The sequence below is a fragment of the Centrocercus urophasianus genome, unplaced genomic scaffold (assembly GCF_019232065.1).
Source record: "Centrocercus urophasianus isolate 14NV4802_14NV808 unplaced genomic scaffold, USGS_Curo_1.0 seq_37, whole genome shotgun sequence".
NCBI classification, from domain to species: Eukaryota; Metazoa; Chordata; class Aves; order Galliformes; family Phasianidae; genus Centrocercus; species Centrocercus urophasianus.
The window spans coordinates 1,016,314-1,032,831 of NW_024884944.1; the positions used below are offsets into that span (position 1 = coordinate 1,016,314).

At 44.6% G+C, this 16,518-nt stretch overlaps 1 protein-coding gene across 3 annotated transcripts in view; it reads left to right on the forward strand.

Annotated features, from left to right (window-relative positions):
- The window catches only part of FLI1 (Fli-1 proto-oncogene, ETS transcription factor), an 82,167-nt gene that overhangs the window by 53,555 nt on the left and 12,094 nt on the right, over nucleotides 1-16,518 (forward strand). For all 3 annotated transcript variants that reach the window (XM_042831991.1, XM_042831993.1, XM_042831994.1), the window contains 3 exons: nucleotides 1,990-2,144; nucleotides 4,848-5,051; nucleotides 10,971-11,039. In XM_042831991.1, the coding sequence (XP_042687925.1) occupies nucleotides 1,990-2,144; nucleotides 4,848-5,051; nucleotides 10,971-11,039 (428 nt within the window). The remainder of the gene's footprint in view (nucleotides 1-1,989; nucleotides 2,145-4,847; nucleotides 5,052-10,970; nucleotides 11,040-16,518) is intronic.

The window sequence follows — 16,518 nt, forward strand, 5'->3', positions numbered from 1 at the left end:
GGGATTTGTAACCATCTTAGTATAAATATTGCACGTGTAAACCAAAGGGGTTATTTCTGGGGAAATTCAACTGGAGGTGATGGGGGGAGCAGGAGCCCCCTGGAAGGATGGCGGGCAGCAGGGAGCTGTGCCAGCACTGCTAGCACATGGCAGCGATGCTCGCTGCTTCGCCGAGTCTTCTCAGGACAGCCTGTACCTCAGGAAAGAATAAGAGTCTTTGTGCTGCTTCAGGGCTTTTTCTCTGCCAGTACAGGCAGCGTTTAACACCTGACACAGGGAATTTCAACAGAAAGTTAGGAACGATTGCATTCCCTGTGAAAACCCCGGTGTCCCTGCAGTTGCTCAGACTCTCCTCTGACTGCCACGGGGACATTAAACCTTCAGCAGTTTGCCTCTCCGAAGGCGGATTTTGGTTCCCTGCCTGGAAAAACAGTAGGCGAAATAGTAAAGCCTTAAATTCGAACATGTGTAAGTTATACATCTTATTTCCATTTTGAAGCAACATTCCCTCAGCAAGACATGAGGAAAAAATTACCATCTGCCTTGGAATATCTCGGTGGAGCATTTATCTCCCAGCCGTGATAACTGAATTTCAGTAATTTCTTCCCCCAGCCCCCCCGTCATTCAGATTAAGAAACAAATTCGTTTAGTGTCCAAACTTGGAAGTCTTGCCAACTGAACTCAGAGGGTGGGATTTGGTGCACTGTCATAGTTCTTACCCTTCAGCAAATGGTTTCCTCCCAAGCCTCTTTCCTCCTGGCAGGGAGGAAGGACGGCTGTGCAGTGAAAGCAGCAGGCTGAGCTGCACTGGATGCAGGCTCTGTGCTTGCTTTGTAGAGCTTGCACACTAAGACACTCTTGTAAAGATGAGGGCAATAGTCCTGTCCTTCCCTGGTACATTCTTTAGGGCTGGGATTTTCTGCGTGCATGTGGCTGGCTGCAGACTGGTATTTTAAGTGACCTCTAGAGCTAAAAGCGTGAGTTACAACTGCAGCTGGAGAAAAACAAAGTCTGTGCTCCCTATCTGTGGTTTGTAGGCCATAATTCTCCCAAAGCAGGACAGAGAAAGCCTGCTGCTTCCCGAGGCTCTGCGTGTAGTCCTGGCCTTAATACAGTGCCACCTGAGTTGCTAAACGTTCCCTTCTCGACGCTCCATCACCTCAGAAGTAAAACTGAGGCCAGAGCCTTTTTCACACACGGTTTCTGTGGTCTGAAAGCCTTGACTCATGCCTAAAGCACCTAAGATTTCTAGATTTCCTATCCAAGCAGGAGACAAGCCTGGGACTGTTTAGGTGCTGAGAGCAGACAAGATCAGTTACATTCAGCTGCACATAAACGCATCTCTTTAGATACCACATTGTAGCATTCTCCTGCGACTACCCTGTCATTTTAGGATGGGTATTTTGTGTCCTTTCTTAACAAAATGGAGGGGCATGTTTCTGTATTTTGCATTTACTCTGCAGAAAAGCTCTAGGTCACGAGGTGAAGCTCGCCGCCTTTCCGTTGATTCATGGGCTCACCTCTAGCAGAAACACAGTGTGCAGAGCTGTTTGTAACACAGGACTGGAGCAAAAAGTCCAACAAGGGCTCCTAGGGGCATAAAGCTGGAGGACTGCTAAAATGCAGCTAAGGATGCAGGAAGAGGACCTGGAGTCCCTTACACATACTCATTTTTATCCCATACATGAACTTTGGTATTTCAGAGATTTCACACGTGATCTTACAGCTGCCATTGCCTTTGTCTGGTAGTCACTCTTTCTTGCACTCGTTTCCTTATCAAAGATCCCTTCTGTGAGGCTTGTGATTCACAGAGCACCTTCTGACATTTACGTGGCCAGCCAGGAATGGCCTCTCCCACATCTACAGAAACGCCCCTCACTTTTTCCTTCCAGTATATTTACCATTTCTGTAATTCAAATCTCCTTCTGCTACAGCAGGGATGAAAGGTGCATAATAATGACAAGTCATCTGTTTCCTTTCACGTTTCAGGGAGTCCCCTGTAGACTGTAGTGTGAACAAATGCAGCAAGCTCGTCGGAGCAGGCACAGAGTCCAACCCAATGAGTTACAGCACCTACATGGATGAGAAGAACGGGCCTCCTCCCAACATGACCACCAATGAGAGGAGAGTCATTGTCCCAGCAGGTACCACCACCATCAAACTCCTCGGGTGATATTTGGACTGTTTGAAATATCCATCTGAACAGATACGGCTTGTTTGTCTATTCTTTGAGGAGTTCTCTTGCTCACAAACTGTGAAAAATAAGGAAAAAAATCAGAGTTTATATCTAGTGAAAGTTCCCTGTGTCCCAGTGTACGTTCCACCTTGAATCAGAATAGGAAGTGGGCTATTAGTGCTAATTTTGCCTCTTATTTATTCGTTTGTTTATTTATTTACTTTCCTCCTGGGAATGAAGTGTTGTTGTGAAATATTGAACCAAATCTTGCAGTGCACTCGAGCAGAACCTGCAGTGCTTCAAGGGATATGCATGGTGCAATGAAGAAGTGCAGTTTACAAGCAAGAGTAGGCAGAGTGCACCAAAATTAAAACTCCTGTGATGCTCTGCAGCATCCAGATGCACTGTCATGTCGTGTTGATTGAAAATGAGCTATTATGTTTTCATTCTTTTGTTTTAAGTAGAAAACTAGAAAAACTATTTTCGGAAACTACATTAACCTTCCAAAAAATAGTACAGGAGAACATTCCTGTCGAGCTCTGCTTGTATTTGACATCCACGTCTGCTGTCTGAAATTGGCAGCATGCATTAAATGCATTTGGGTAGTCGAGGATGAAAGTTGGTTTGGCAGGCAACCTGGGAAGTCTGAACCTGAAAGAACAGGGAGTCCTTCCTCTGGAAAGTTTACAAACAGCATAGATAAAAACAAGTTAGCTGGGGAACTTTACAGCAAGGGAAATATTATAAGTCAAGCCATGGCCTGATTTACATACCAAAACTTCCACGGATTTCATGGGCAGGGTCTGGCTTTTCACACGGCGTGTCAAGGGTTGTAGAATCACGGAATCATTGTGTCTGATTCAAGCAGTTCAGTTGCTGGCAGAAAGAAATGTACTCGTGGAATTTAGCTCTGTTTTCTGATCGTGGCTTCACCACAAACAGATGACAATTCCCAAGCATTTGTTTGCCATTTGGGATGAAAAGAAAAAGCTTGAACTGAATGTAGTGAAGGGAAGCCAATAAAAGATTGACAGCAAGTCTCAAAGTACTGCTTAAGTCCTGGTAAAGATCTGCTTAGACAGGCAGGCCAACGTAACTGGTGTCAGGATCAGATGCTTTCAGCACCAGCATTGCCCGGAGGGGCTTCAGCTGATACCATCTAAGGCATTATGAGGGATGATAAAGCTGTTCAAGATGGAACGTTTAGCCTGCTCTCTACCATGCTATCCATTCCTATTGAAAAAAGATCCAATGTGGGCCAAAGTTTAGTGCTGTTGAAATGTGGGAAATGGCTGTTAGTGGCCTTGGTGGAAGGGGAAAAAAAATCTCTTCACTGATGGAAAGTGTAAAAAGATTTTTTTTCCCCTTGTGAGCATCCACAAATCGAAATCTTGGGGTACTGTGAAGTAGCAGTGATTTACCAGAGTCTGGAAGACAACAATGACCACCACCCCTCACCAGGCCAAGCACACGTAGCTCACAGTTTGGGACCAAGGCATTATTTTACCACTGAAGTGCGGCAGACTCTTCTTGCCTCTCTGTGAAGCTTGAGTTGTCACCTGTGTAATGCCTACATATTTCTGACCCATTTTTCTCTACTACCCTGGGACCTGAGGCATTTGGGCTTTACTGTAGAGGAAGGTACCAGCTTTGACAGCCAGATCAAACTTCTCCAAAATTTGGGCTTGATTTCACAATCCTCCCTAGCTGCAATGGAACATGAATTTGCAGCTTAGGTTTTCGAATGACATACATGGGGAGAAATAGCACAGGAAACATCTGAAATGGTAGATACACTCTGAAAGTGACTCAGTAAAAATGGTATCATGGCCCAAACTCGTGGTAGGACTTTCTGATCTACTGCTCCTTTCAAAATTCAAAGGATGATTTCTTTTTTTAACTACTGATGCAGCAAACCATCACCATGGGGTCTGAAACTCCAGCCGGGTTCAATCTCCCTCTTACGTCATCACCAGCAATAAAGATTCCACAGCTGGAGCTTTGCTGACAGTTGATAATGATGCATGAGGCACTATGAAATCCACATTGCCATCCAATAGCTGTGTTGGTTTTACAGAGCTAGCGGAGGTAGAACTGTGTTCTCGTCAGCGGGGTGAACAAATATGACTCAGAGATGCATGGAAAGCTGTTTTGTTGAAGCAATAATTTTTGTGTCAGAGTCTCTTTGCTGACCAGAAATGCCACTACGTTCAGATTTCAAAATGCCATCTGTTGAGACTTTGCAATGCACTTGCAGAGGATGGTGTGACTTAAATGGCACTGATGTAACTAAATAATACTGCAGAACTGAAGCTGTGACAAGTATGCACTTTCAAAGGGACAAGCTTGCTTTTGGAACCCTTTTTTCCAGAGAGAGAAAGACCACAGTCGAATTCCACTAAGATTGTTCCCAAGCAATTTGTATAAGATTAAAACAGGTGGAAAACCATCAAGTGAGCTTACCCTGCCACGGAGCCAGTGCAGTCAATGTGTGGGGCTTGTGCCCCTTTTACAGCACCATGCTTGCTCATCCAGGCAAAACACATTGACATCAATAAATTAAATCCACTTGGTTGTGGAAACAATGGTTAATGCTTTGACTGGCTTGCACTAAATGCTAGAGGCCTGAGGCTCCCATATAATATCAACCTCCTTTGTGCTTTTCTGGCAGATCCCACTCTATGGACCCAGGATCACGTGCGCCAGTGGCTGGAGTGGGCCATAAAAGAGTATGGATTAATGGAGATTGACACCACCTTCTTCCAGAATATGGATGGCAAAGAGCTCTGCAAAATGAACAAGGACGACTTCCTCCGAACCACCTCCCTCTACAACACAGAAGTTCTGTTGTCTCACCTCAGTTACCTCAGGGAAAGTAAGTACTGCCCTGACTCATCTTAGCCCTGCTGTGACATGCTGATAAAGCTACACATGAGTATTGAAGTTCTAATGCTCTTCTTGCAGACAAATAGCTGCAAGGATAAGGGAAAAAAGAGTAGAGAAAGTCAAGCAGCAAAAACAAACAAGGAAGAGAGGAATAAAAGTTGGGTTGGAAAGCTAATGATAACCCAGATGGAGTTAGTGCAGATACAGGATATCAGGGAGGTGAAGAACTGAGCAGAACTCTGAAGATTAGATAATCTTACAGATAACAAAAACATCTGTGGCTATATGATAAAAACACAGCAATTTTCTGAGGAGATTAAAGCAAACATGAACTGATGTGTCACCAGCAAACTGTTCTGTAACTTGCATGGTTTCTGAAAGTCTCCTCTTCACCTACGGAGTGGAAACATTCCCTTTCTTCACAAAGGTGTGCTGAAGATAATTGTGTTATGATGAGACCAGAGAACAGGAGCTCATGCCGTTTTCATAGTGTACAGTTATTTGAGGACTGAAAAATCAGAGGAAAGTGACATAAAGCACGGTGGGAGGGCAGGCAGAGAAAATAAAAGTCGGGTTTTTTCCACTGGGAAATCAAATTGTGATGTAAAGGCAGCTGAAGATCTCTCCATCTGGCCATTTAAATAAAGCTCCAAGACAACATTTATTTAGGGTGTTTTCTTCAAGCTATTCATCACTGGTCTCTCCCTGCCTCTGCTAAAATCAGTGGGAGTTTTACAGATTACAGTGGGACAGGAGTCAGATCACAGACGGGTGCCTCTGTAAGCCCCACCTTTATTTTGTTTGAGAAGCTGAGCCAACAAAATGATTCACTACAAATAAGCAAATTGTTGGATCTGAGACGTTTTTGTCCCTTGTGACTTCACAATAAAAAAATTTCCCATCCAGATTTCATCCCATTTCATCAGCAAAGAGCTTCTAGTTCATGGAACGCTTCAAGATTACTGCAGAGGCAAAGAGCTTTCTAACTCAGGTTTGCCTTCAGAATTACACGTTCTAATGGGAAATCTTAAGGCTGCTCTGGGAAGCCAGTGTTGCTCTGAACAAACCTGCTGACTTTGGCTGGGCAAAGCAGACACTGCGGAACCAGAAATGATTGTAAATTCCCACAAGATAAATACTCAAGTGAGACCCTTACTTTTGAACTCTGTTTGATAAGACTTGAGAATTCATAGAAAGAGATAAAGTAAGGTTTGTACGGTTTTTGAAGCAAAGAGAGATGTGGAATTTGAGAAGGCTGGCAAAATAATTGAATTATTTGGTTGCTTTCGCTCCAGAGAGCATCTTCAGTCATAGCCATCACCTGGGCTGTTGCTGACATCGGTATTAGAGGAATAGCATCCTTGTTCTCATGGCATAAGTCTGAAGACCTGGATTGAATTGCTGCCTTTACCATTTGCTGCCTTCCCTCTGTTTCAGAGCAAATTCCCGACTGAACCTAACTTTAGATACCTGAAGTACCTAAATTAGAAGCCTGGTCACGTTGGTCTCCAAAGCAGCAGTGCACTCTGAAATCCAGGCTGGCAGAGCCCTAATTCACGCATCACATTTAAGGCCTGAAGCTGAACCTCTGCCTGAGTTTCTCTGCACTTCCATTCTGCTTTTCCTAGAGCAGAGCCAGCTTCCTGCTCAGCCTTCTTCATGTCCTGTCTATTGATATGGCAAATCTGCAGAATGGGGACTGTGTTTCTTATTTCTCAAGACCCAGCACGATGGAGTGCTATCACAGAACATGTAACTGCTGCTGTAATACATCTGAATAATAATCATAAAAGCATAATGTTCTGCTAAGGGAATGTCTATAATGATTTCCATGCTATTAAGCTAGTGTAAAACCCAAGGAACTTTGCTGGATTCAGACAAATTAGTTACTTCATTTTTACCAGGATGCATACAAGAGCAGAATTCAATCCCAATCCATCCCTAGCTTTTATGATTATAGATTTCTTGCTGTTCAGCCCCTTGGGCTGTTCTAAGACGTCACACAAAAGCTGTCCTTATTAAAGCAAGCTCCTGTCTGAGTGGAAGTCAGGCAGTCTCTGCAGAGCATTCCTTTCCATGCAGCTGTTGCTAGTGCTGCCTAATGACAGTCTGGTTTCTGGATTGCTGGTTAACTCCCTCACGGAGTAACGCCTCCGAAAGGAGCTTATTGTTTTTCCAGACTGATCTCCAGCGGATGTTTAGCGCCGAGCCTCTGAGCTCAGTGCCATGGGGAGATGGGCTTTTTTCTTGTATTTTCTCCTCTTGTAAGGCTGTTTGTTCCAGAGACGTCCAGCTAAGTGACTGCAGAGGGTGTAGAAGGTGTGATGGCAACAAAACACAGGAGAACTTGGGGAAGCTGGGGGTCTATGGGTTGCACTGCAGCACAGTCTCTTTTTGAAAGGCATTTGTACCTGTCAGGAACTTAAGCTGTATTTGTGATGACTGGAGAACCCCCAGCTTTGGTGTTTGTTTTCCAAAAACAAAATGGATTCAAATTTTCTGAGCCTGTTCACTTCTCAGAGACCCACTGAAAATGAGCCTCCTCATTTTCAGCATTTTACTCTGTAGGTCAGGGTAAAAGCGTGATGAAGTGAGTCTTCTTGGATTGAAAAAATTCACTGGTAACATCTGTGAGACCTCAACAAAAGCTTCATCTCAGTTCTGGAGATGGAAGGTTCAGGTGAGCTATTTCACAGAGATGAGAATTAAGCTCACATCACAGTACCTTCAGCTTTCAGACAAAATTTCAGTCTGGACCAGAGCTCTACAGTTGTTTCCTGTTTCTGTAGCCTATTAAAGCAGAAATTCAGACATTTCTGACCCTTAAGAAATTTCAGACCCACAGAACCAGGTTCTGCAACCCTCTATCCTTCACCATGTTCAAAACAGCCCTTCCTATTTTTCCTGGAAATACTGTCTTGCTCACAGAGCAATCCTATTGCTCTAAGTGTTTCTTCAGGTTTCCTCTCTGGGTTGTGAAGCCATGCCTTGGCCTTTTCTTCTTGCTCTTCTCTCTGTACCTTCAGACTGCAGACTGTCTAACTGCTGTGTCGGTATCATTTTAAAACAAAGCCAGCCTGCTGAAGCTTCTCCAGCCACGCAGCGGGCAGTGGGAAGAGAGATTAGAAAGTTTGCATGCTATGCTTGGGATGAACATCAAAAGAAACCGGAACTGTCACCTCCTGTCCTTTTCCTCTCTACTTATGGGGGGTCACTTTGTGTGGTGTGTACAAACAAAAAGAGCGTGAAGGGGAAAGAATGAGACTGCGGCTGGGAGCAGAAGCAGAAAACTGCTTTGTGGTTTTGATTCATGTCTCAATGCCAAACAAAACTGTACAGCTAAATGCAGCAGACCCCTGATTCTACCAGGAGATGAGGAGGGAAGCCCACACGGCCTTCAGAAGGTCAGGATAAAAAAACACTTCCCATTTAAGTAGATTTCAGGAATGTGAAACCAAGATATTCCTGAATCTTAGAAGACGAGCTGCCTTCTGAAAAGGCTTTATGGAGAAAGAATGCCGCTTCCCTGCTTCTCACTCCTTTTCCATCTCACTATTTAATTAATACAGGAGAAATAAAAGAAAGGATAACTATATGATAACATCTGATACTAATTACAGGAGAATAGCACTGCACTTAAAGCAGAGTTTGCAGGAGGGACAGGTTTTATCCACGCTGTCACTGACCCACTGAGGGGTAGAGGGAGTAATAGCAAAATGAAAACTCATCTCAGCCAAAGTTTTGCCCAAAAATGAGTAAGGGAGGGAGCAGCCTGGCCTCTGTCTGTCTGTCTGCTTCTCTCTGCCTTGATCTGTGTCTCTGGCTTTCTCCCTTTTCCTCCTTCATTGAAACCCCTTAATAGGAAACACATTTCCTTTTCTGTGGTGTTCCCACCAGAAACCTCAGACTGTCGGGCAAAGGTGAGAACTTTTAGCAATTAAACTGGGGGAGGTGCCGTCCCTTTCCAGTGGCCTGGGCTGCATTTTTTAGCATAAAGTAGCTGTAGGTTGGTCCTACAAGCTTGTTCAGCGCTATTCATCACCCCACCCCCACCTCAGTACAAGCAGGCATTTGCAGCCTATTTAGTCATAGAAAGCTGTTTCTGAATTCCCCAGCACTTCCCTGTCTGGCTGGGGCAAGCCAGGCTGGGTGTTGCATTTAAGATCTCTTTCAAATAACCTAAAAAGAGGAGAGTGGTGGACAGGAGCCTCCCCACAGAAAGAACATCTGATGAAAACGTGACAAAGCTGCGGACAGAGCTGCTGCAATTCCTCCAGCAGTTGCCAAACAGCAGTTAACCTCTAAATATTTACACCAACCACTTTAGCTATCTGGAACCTTCACATTCAAGGTACCCTAGGGATCCTTCTGAACTCTTTCCCTGCTGGTTTACCCTGTTATACATCCCAGCCTTTCAAAACATCCCCTGACTTGAAGCATTTGGTAGCATCCTTCCACCACTCTTAACGAGTAGGCTTTGTTCTCCCAGTTAGTACAGCCATGCTTCCAAGTGCCTTCTCCCCCTGAGTACTTGCTCTCCTGTGCATGTCTTTGGATTTGTTTGCTTTTGGGCAAGAGAAGGAACCCATAGGAACACAGGACTAATAAGGTCCAACACCTGCAATGGCTGTTACTTCTGGCAGCGATCTGCCTAATCCCCCTCTCTCCAAGGAAAGTGAGACACACTGTGAATGCTGTTGAGGGGCAAGTGAGGTCAATGTTATTTGGGATCACGTGGATTAGAGGAATTGGGGGCTGCATGGCTTACTCACGAGATCCCAATCACGTAATATTGGTGTGCCTGCAAAAGAGGTATTCTCAGTCCTGCAAAAGAATCTGGGGCAGCATAACATAGGCAGAAATCTATAGTTTCCTGTGCACTGCCTAGGAGCAGGAGGATGAAGAGCCCCAGCTGGGACTTACAAAGGTTGTGTGGATGAGAAGAGCAGAGCACGTTTCTAGGAGTGCTTCTCACCCTCACACCCATTGCAGGACTGCTGCCCTGCGCCAGCATCACTCTGTGCCATGCAGGGCTCTTGCTAAGAGTGTCACTGCCTGATGCAGTGGAGACATTCTCAAAGAGCTGTAGGAAAAGTGAGCCTAGAAGATTCTGCAGGGTAAACACATATAACGAGACAACCATGAAATGCCCATTACATGCTGGCTTCCAAGAACTCGCAGGGCCTCTTCCTCCACTTCCAGAGGAGTTTGCAGGAGAATCAAAATGTAACGTTTAGAAAGGAATATTTGCACCACAGACAGAGCAAAACGTAAAACCTTCCAATGAGTTCATCTCTGTGCTGCTCTTGGATATTTTTGTTTTGGATTGGACTCGATGGAAAGGTCACTTTGAACCAAGAAAGCTCCCCTACAGAAATCATGGCAAATGCTGGAATACCAATCAGATTGTGCAGCTGTCAGCCCAAAACCAAGCATGTGACACTCTAAAAATGTTCAGATCCTGACAGTGCAATTCATCTCACTTCTTCTGCATGTTCCTCAAACAGGAATTTTCTCTATCACAGCTAGAAAAGAGGAAAGCTTCTTCCTTACCCTGTAATATAATCTGTGCCGCAGTGCTTTCTAGAATCTCTGCTGTGCTACATGTAGCACCTGCATAAATGCACTGCACAACCTCCTGTTGTATCAGTTTTCAGCAGAGGACCTCGAAGTGCTTTGTGTAGGAGGCAAACTGCTTTGCCCTGATTCCGGAGTGGAGAAACAGTAGCACTTGTGACATACAGAGCCTTATTTTGAAAGAACTTTGTATCTCTCACAGAAATTGTGTCTAATTGCCTGAAAACTTTGGCCTTTAAAGCCCAGCGACAGTCTTTTCTACCAGCCTGAACGGCTCTCCCACTGGCAGAGTACATTCCAACTGCAATAACTCCTTCTCTTCTCACTACAGGTAGCTCACTGCTGGTCTACAATACTCCATCCCACGCAGAAGCTTCCTCACGTCTTGCCACCAAAGAAGGTCAGTCTTTTGCATATAAATTCCCTGGCTTCCTCTGCTCATGGAATGATTTTGATTGGATTAAAAGTAGGCCTTTTTTTTTCACAATGTACTTGGCGTGAAAACATGGTCATCTGTGCCTACACTATCTGTTTAAATTGGAATAATTCACAGTTTGGAAGCTCCACCCATGCTGAAAGTCTCATCTCTGCTTCTCTGGCCGACAACGTGGCGTAAGATTCCTATCTGTCATTTTCACACTTGGGTATTACTGAGTTGATGAGCTGATGGTGTGTTTTCTGTTCTTGACGTGAAACAGTTTTAAATCTCAGATACACAGCAAAGATTAATACAGTATTTCTCTCTGAGTAAGTTTGTAGTTGAAGGCATCAGATCTTAGAATCATAGTCATAGAATGGTCTGGGTTGGAAAGGACCTTGATGACCATCTAGTTCCACCCCCTACTATGTGCAGGGAAATCTCACAATAAATTCCATTACTGAATAAAGGCAACTCAACTCCAAAGCCACTTGTGAAAACCATGCAGATTAAAAGGTAATGACATAACTTGGGGCCCTGTGCAGCTTCTGAGCCACTAAAATATCCTTCAGGCAGTTTTTCTGGGTTTCCTTTTGCAGGCACAGCCTTATTCCTTTTTCTCACTTTTAAGGAAAGCCTGGTTTCTCAGGGACAATGCATTATGACAGTTGGTGTGATGAGTACAACACACACCCTTATCTAGATGAGGCAGTCAGTCACAGTCAGACAGCTGACTTGCTGAAGGCCAAGTAGGGCATCAGAGTCCCAGAGTCTGGTTCTGTGCTCACTAACAGGCCGTGTTGGGCTGCTTGCCTCAAGTCTGGTCTTTCTTCCATGTAGCATTAAGCGCAGGAACGTTGTCTTTGTTCACTTACCAGTGATCAGTGCGTCCATTGGAAAAAACTTCAGTGGAAAGTGTGAAATTTCACATCTGCCGTATGAGAAACCCACCCAGAAGCCGTGTGCTCTCATTCTGAGACAGAGATTTCCTCACCCAGAGTATGAACATCTCTGTGCTTTTCAGGAGAACATGGTTTCATTGACAAACCACAAGTTTGTATTTCAGAGCAGAGGGAAAAGGCAGAGAGCCTTTTATGTAAGCAGCTGGAGAGAGAGACAAAAACCCCATTTCACTGCGAGGCTACAGCAAACTGACATCATACTTTTAACAAGCTTCTGCACGGTGTGTCTGGCTGCTCCACCAGCTAGCACTGCTCTCACAGCCAGCACTTCTCTCTCGTTGTACCACGCTGCATTCCATTCCAACATCTGTCTTGAACCCTGAGCACAATATCAGTGCTGCTTTTTGCAGCAGCCTCTTTTGTCCAGCACGTAACCATCCTCTGAGCTTTCTGTTCCCTGGCATGCTGCTCTCTCGTTATGAGACAGGCATCAGTTGATAAAAGGTGGTACGGCACGAAGGTAAAGCCATTCATGCCCTTCTGTTCTCTGACCCTAACAGTCATCCATTTAAAACTAATACAAGCCTGTCTAGCTCCTATTTGAATAAAGCAGACACACGTGCATGTGCTCCCCCACAGCTTCCCCCATAAAACATACATGCACATCCAAGGCTGTTCTTTCTGTCTCAGGCCAAGTGATTGATAAACACAAAGGGAAGAAAGCAGTGATTTTCTTATTAAAGAGCAATGCTCCATGTAAAATTACCCTCCTCTGAATGTTTTGTACCCTTTATCTTTCTAAGTTGGGTCTAGCGTAGCTTGGGCAGAAAAAAATTAGAGGGGAAAAACGCTCCTTCCCCTCCCTCCATTTTTACAGCCCTCAAGTGTGTTTCTTTAGTGCAGCTGACAGAACTTTGCATTTGATTTCTGTCAGCCAGGCATTTGTACTTTACATGGTACTTTCATCATACGTCAATAAAGGACTAAACACACCCATGGGATACTCAAATAAAAATCAGGAACTAGCCTAGAAATGCTGAAATCCCATCTTTTACGCTTCCATTTCTTCCTAGAGCACATACATTTCCTTCACATTTGTTTCATGTTTGAATACTGTTCTAGGAGAAACCAACTCATTTCAATTTAACCAATCAGTGTAACTGATTCGTGCTCCAAATATAATCAGTGAGATAAGATGACAGGATAAGAGATGTGAACATGACAGGCTGACAGATAAGGAACTGGGAGAGCAGAGCCAAGTGTCTTGTCCAATCTCCCAGAGGAAACTTGTGATGGACATAAAACTGGACAAGGAATTCCTCAGCCTCTCTTGAGTCCATCAGACAAGAAGACTTTCTTTGCTTCCTTTTAAGGCTTTTTAATGGGTTGTGTTGAAGATGGTGGTGAAAAGGAACTTCAAGTTCAAAATCACAATTTTTTCATAAGTATTTTCTTCTTGCTTTACCTTGTTTTATTTGTTTCTAATTTTACGTTAATGAATCTACTAATCCTGTCAACTTTTCTTCTCTCTACACCTGCGCATGAAAACAGACAAACAAATTTTTCTAACCACTCTCCCCTGAGGATTCAAATGCAGAGCAGGAGGAGGTGATGGAATTGTAAAATGCGTGTCAGGGACAGGAAGAAAATACTGTTTTCTTCACCCCTCTTGTAATTTTTCTTGCACTAAGAGCACACAGTTAAAGCATTGTGCAAATTCCAGGGAGAAATGCATGCTCTTTGCACCTGCCTGTATGCTCTGTGCAACATGTGCCATCCACACAGTGTGAAAACCAACCTGCATGGCAAAAAAGGTACGGCTGCAGCACAGACAGATGCAGATGTTCCATCTGCTGGGGTGGAAGCTGCATATGGCTCTGCTCTTCCCCAGCCTGCTGTGGACATGGCAGAGCATCCCTGTGTCATAGAGGAGCACAGGACACCACTTGAGCTGGGACCCACCAGGCAGCACTGCTCTCACAGCTCTGGGTTCCATGCTGCAGCTCTGCAGACACCACTGCTCTGACACATTGCAGCTGCAGGCTTTGCTCCCTTTTTGCTTTCAGCCTTCTGCCCACCTCTCTTCTGCAATGCCAGTTCTGTATATGTGTCAGCAGAACCCCTGGCACTGCTTTCTAAGGGTTAAACTGCTTTCATGGCAGAAACAGATGCTGTAAATTTGGACAGCTTTTGTGCAAAGCATGTTCCTTTTGTTCTCAGATCATGTAGGTAGAATCATGGTTGTGTTCAAAGACGTCTTGTTGTTGCCCGAGCTCCTCAGTCTCATAAACACTCAGAGTTTGGTATTTAGCGTCATTGGTACAAATTGTCTTCAGCTGCCTTTGAGCAAGAAATTGCTCTAATGAAAATCACCAGTATTTTTTGGCGAGAGAACAATTTTTTGGAAAATGAAACGAGGTTGCTCTCATTGCTGAATGGAAAGATTTGTGTCCCTCTCCAAGCACTCTGCTAGAGAGATGGCCTGCTTCATTTTCCGTGACTGTTTGGAGTAATGACTGACCTACTGTAGGTTCTGGAGACACTGGAGAAGAATCTGAGACTGCATTATCTGCCTCGGTCCATGGAGATTTTAAATTGCTCACCTTCAGAATGCTGTCATTTAACCAGGTTTCCATAGGGAAATGGGAGATGTATTTACATACAACAACATTTAGGAGGCCAAAGAGTTGTGTCTTGTATAGTTGTGACTGTTCTGGCCTCTACTTACTTCTAAGCATGTTGGGGTCTGCAGAACTGACATGCTTAATACTCAGGCCAAAGTGCTGTGGAGGGTTTGAACCAGGTGCCAATCTCTTAGCAGGAGTGCTGGCAGATTCCAGAGAGCTAGAACCATTATGTGTCAATGTCAAAATCACATTCATGACAAGTTATAGGAGCAATTCCGTGTGGGTGTTTGCTTCCAGCTTACAGGACAGGAAGGGTCTCATTGAAGGCTGGGCTCAGCACAGGTCCTCATCCCTGCTCAGCCTATGGCAGTGCAGTCAGCTGGAAGATCAGGACAAGCACAAAGCCTCGTAACTCCAATCTCCACTCAGGCAATTGTCTGCCTCTGCAGAAGGGTACAGGAAAAGCTGATGCACTACTTTGAATTTCAGAGGCAGATTTGTACATGAATAGATGAATGTAGGAGACAAATGTTAAGGAGTTAGTCTATGGCTGTTACATGCTTGTGTTTGCATTATGAAAGTGCTTGTGGGACCACTGAACATTTCTGTTTGGATATAAGTTGTATTTGTGTACATGATTTGTTTAGCTGTTGGCAGATTATAAAAGATAATCAAACCAGTGAGCTCTGAACACACAGCGTGAGTTTGGGCCCACGTTCACTATGAGCTCCTAAGGAAAAGTCTCCTGATTTTGGAGCATTTGTAACATCTCCCTTGTGCAAATTCCTCAGCACTTCAAAAGTGAGTCCAAGCTGCAGCTTCACAGCAGCCTTCTCTTTCCCAGTCCTCTCTTTCCCAGCAGTTTCCTTTACACTGGTAGAAACATTAAAACTTCACCACTCCCACTTCCAAATTTTGGGTAACAGGTTCAGCAGTTTTGGGGACAGGATTGAGAGGGGCAAGCAGCACAATTAGCCTGCTTGCACAAGCACGGGTCCCTCAGGAAAACAGCCTGAAACTCCTGCATGAAATTCTTCTCTTGGAAAGGCCATTTTTCAGGTCTAAATCATTGCCATGTGAAAAATCCTGACCACTTTTAGTAAACTCTTCTCCAAATGTGTCAGCAAGGCCCCCTGGTCACAGCAAAGGTTACAAACCCTCTGGAGTCATTCGTGTCAGAGAAAGCAGTTGCAGCTCCGTGCCCTCTCAGCTGTCTGTGTGTGCATTTGTTGGTGACAGCAGCACCTCACCCATTTCTAGCTCATGGCAGAAGAAGGGGAGGCTTTCTGGTGCTTCTTTTAATGTGACTGTGTGGCCGAAGCAGGGATTTATGATTTCAGGAGAGACAGTAGCTAGCGCTCTTGGATTTTTTCTTTTTTCTTACTTTTTTTTTAATTGTTTTCCTTTGAAATTCCAGAGTTAGTGTTTTGTCTGCTTTCTCCCTGACCCTCTTCGGAGGCAGGCGTGTGTTTTTTCACCAGAAAAACTGGAAACAAAGAATCGTTGTCTTTAAGCTGTAGCAGGCAGGAAACCCAACTCACAAGGGATCGCCCTGAGCCAGCGCTGTCCCAGAGTAGACTCCAGTTCTCTGAATTCAACCTGACAGCTTGTCTGGAGCACTTTCTAAGTAACCATTATCCTTCCTTTTCTCCCAGCAAAAGAGCTATTATTTTTTTGCCTAGGGTGCACTGCAAGCACTGTTTTTGCACATGTGTGTGGGGGTTACATGTTTGCTGGGGTGCAGTCCCTCTCACCGAAAGCTCTTGGAAGCACTTGGGTTGTTTCCTAAGACAAGAGCAAATGTATTTCCTGGTACTGGATTAAATGCTGTAAATGCACATTTGCTGTAGAAACGCTTGCTACAGAGCTTGTGCATGTCTGCTTCCCTTCCCTTCCCTTCCCTTCCCTTCCCTTCCCTTCCCTTCCCTTCCC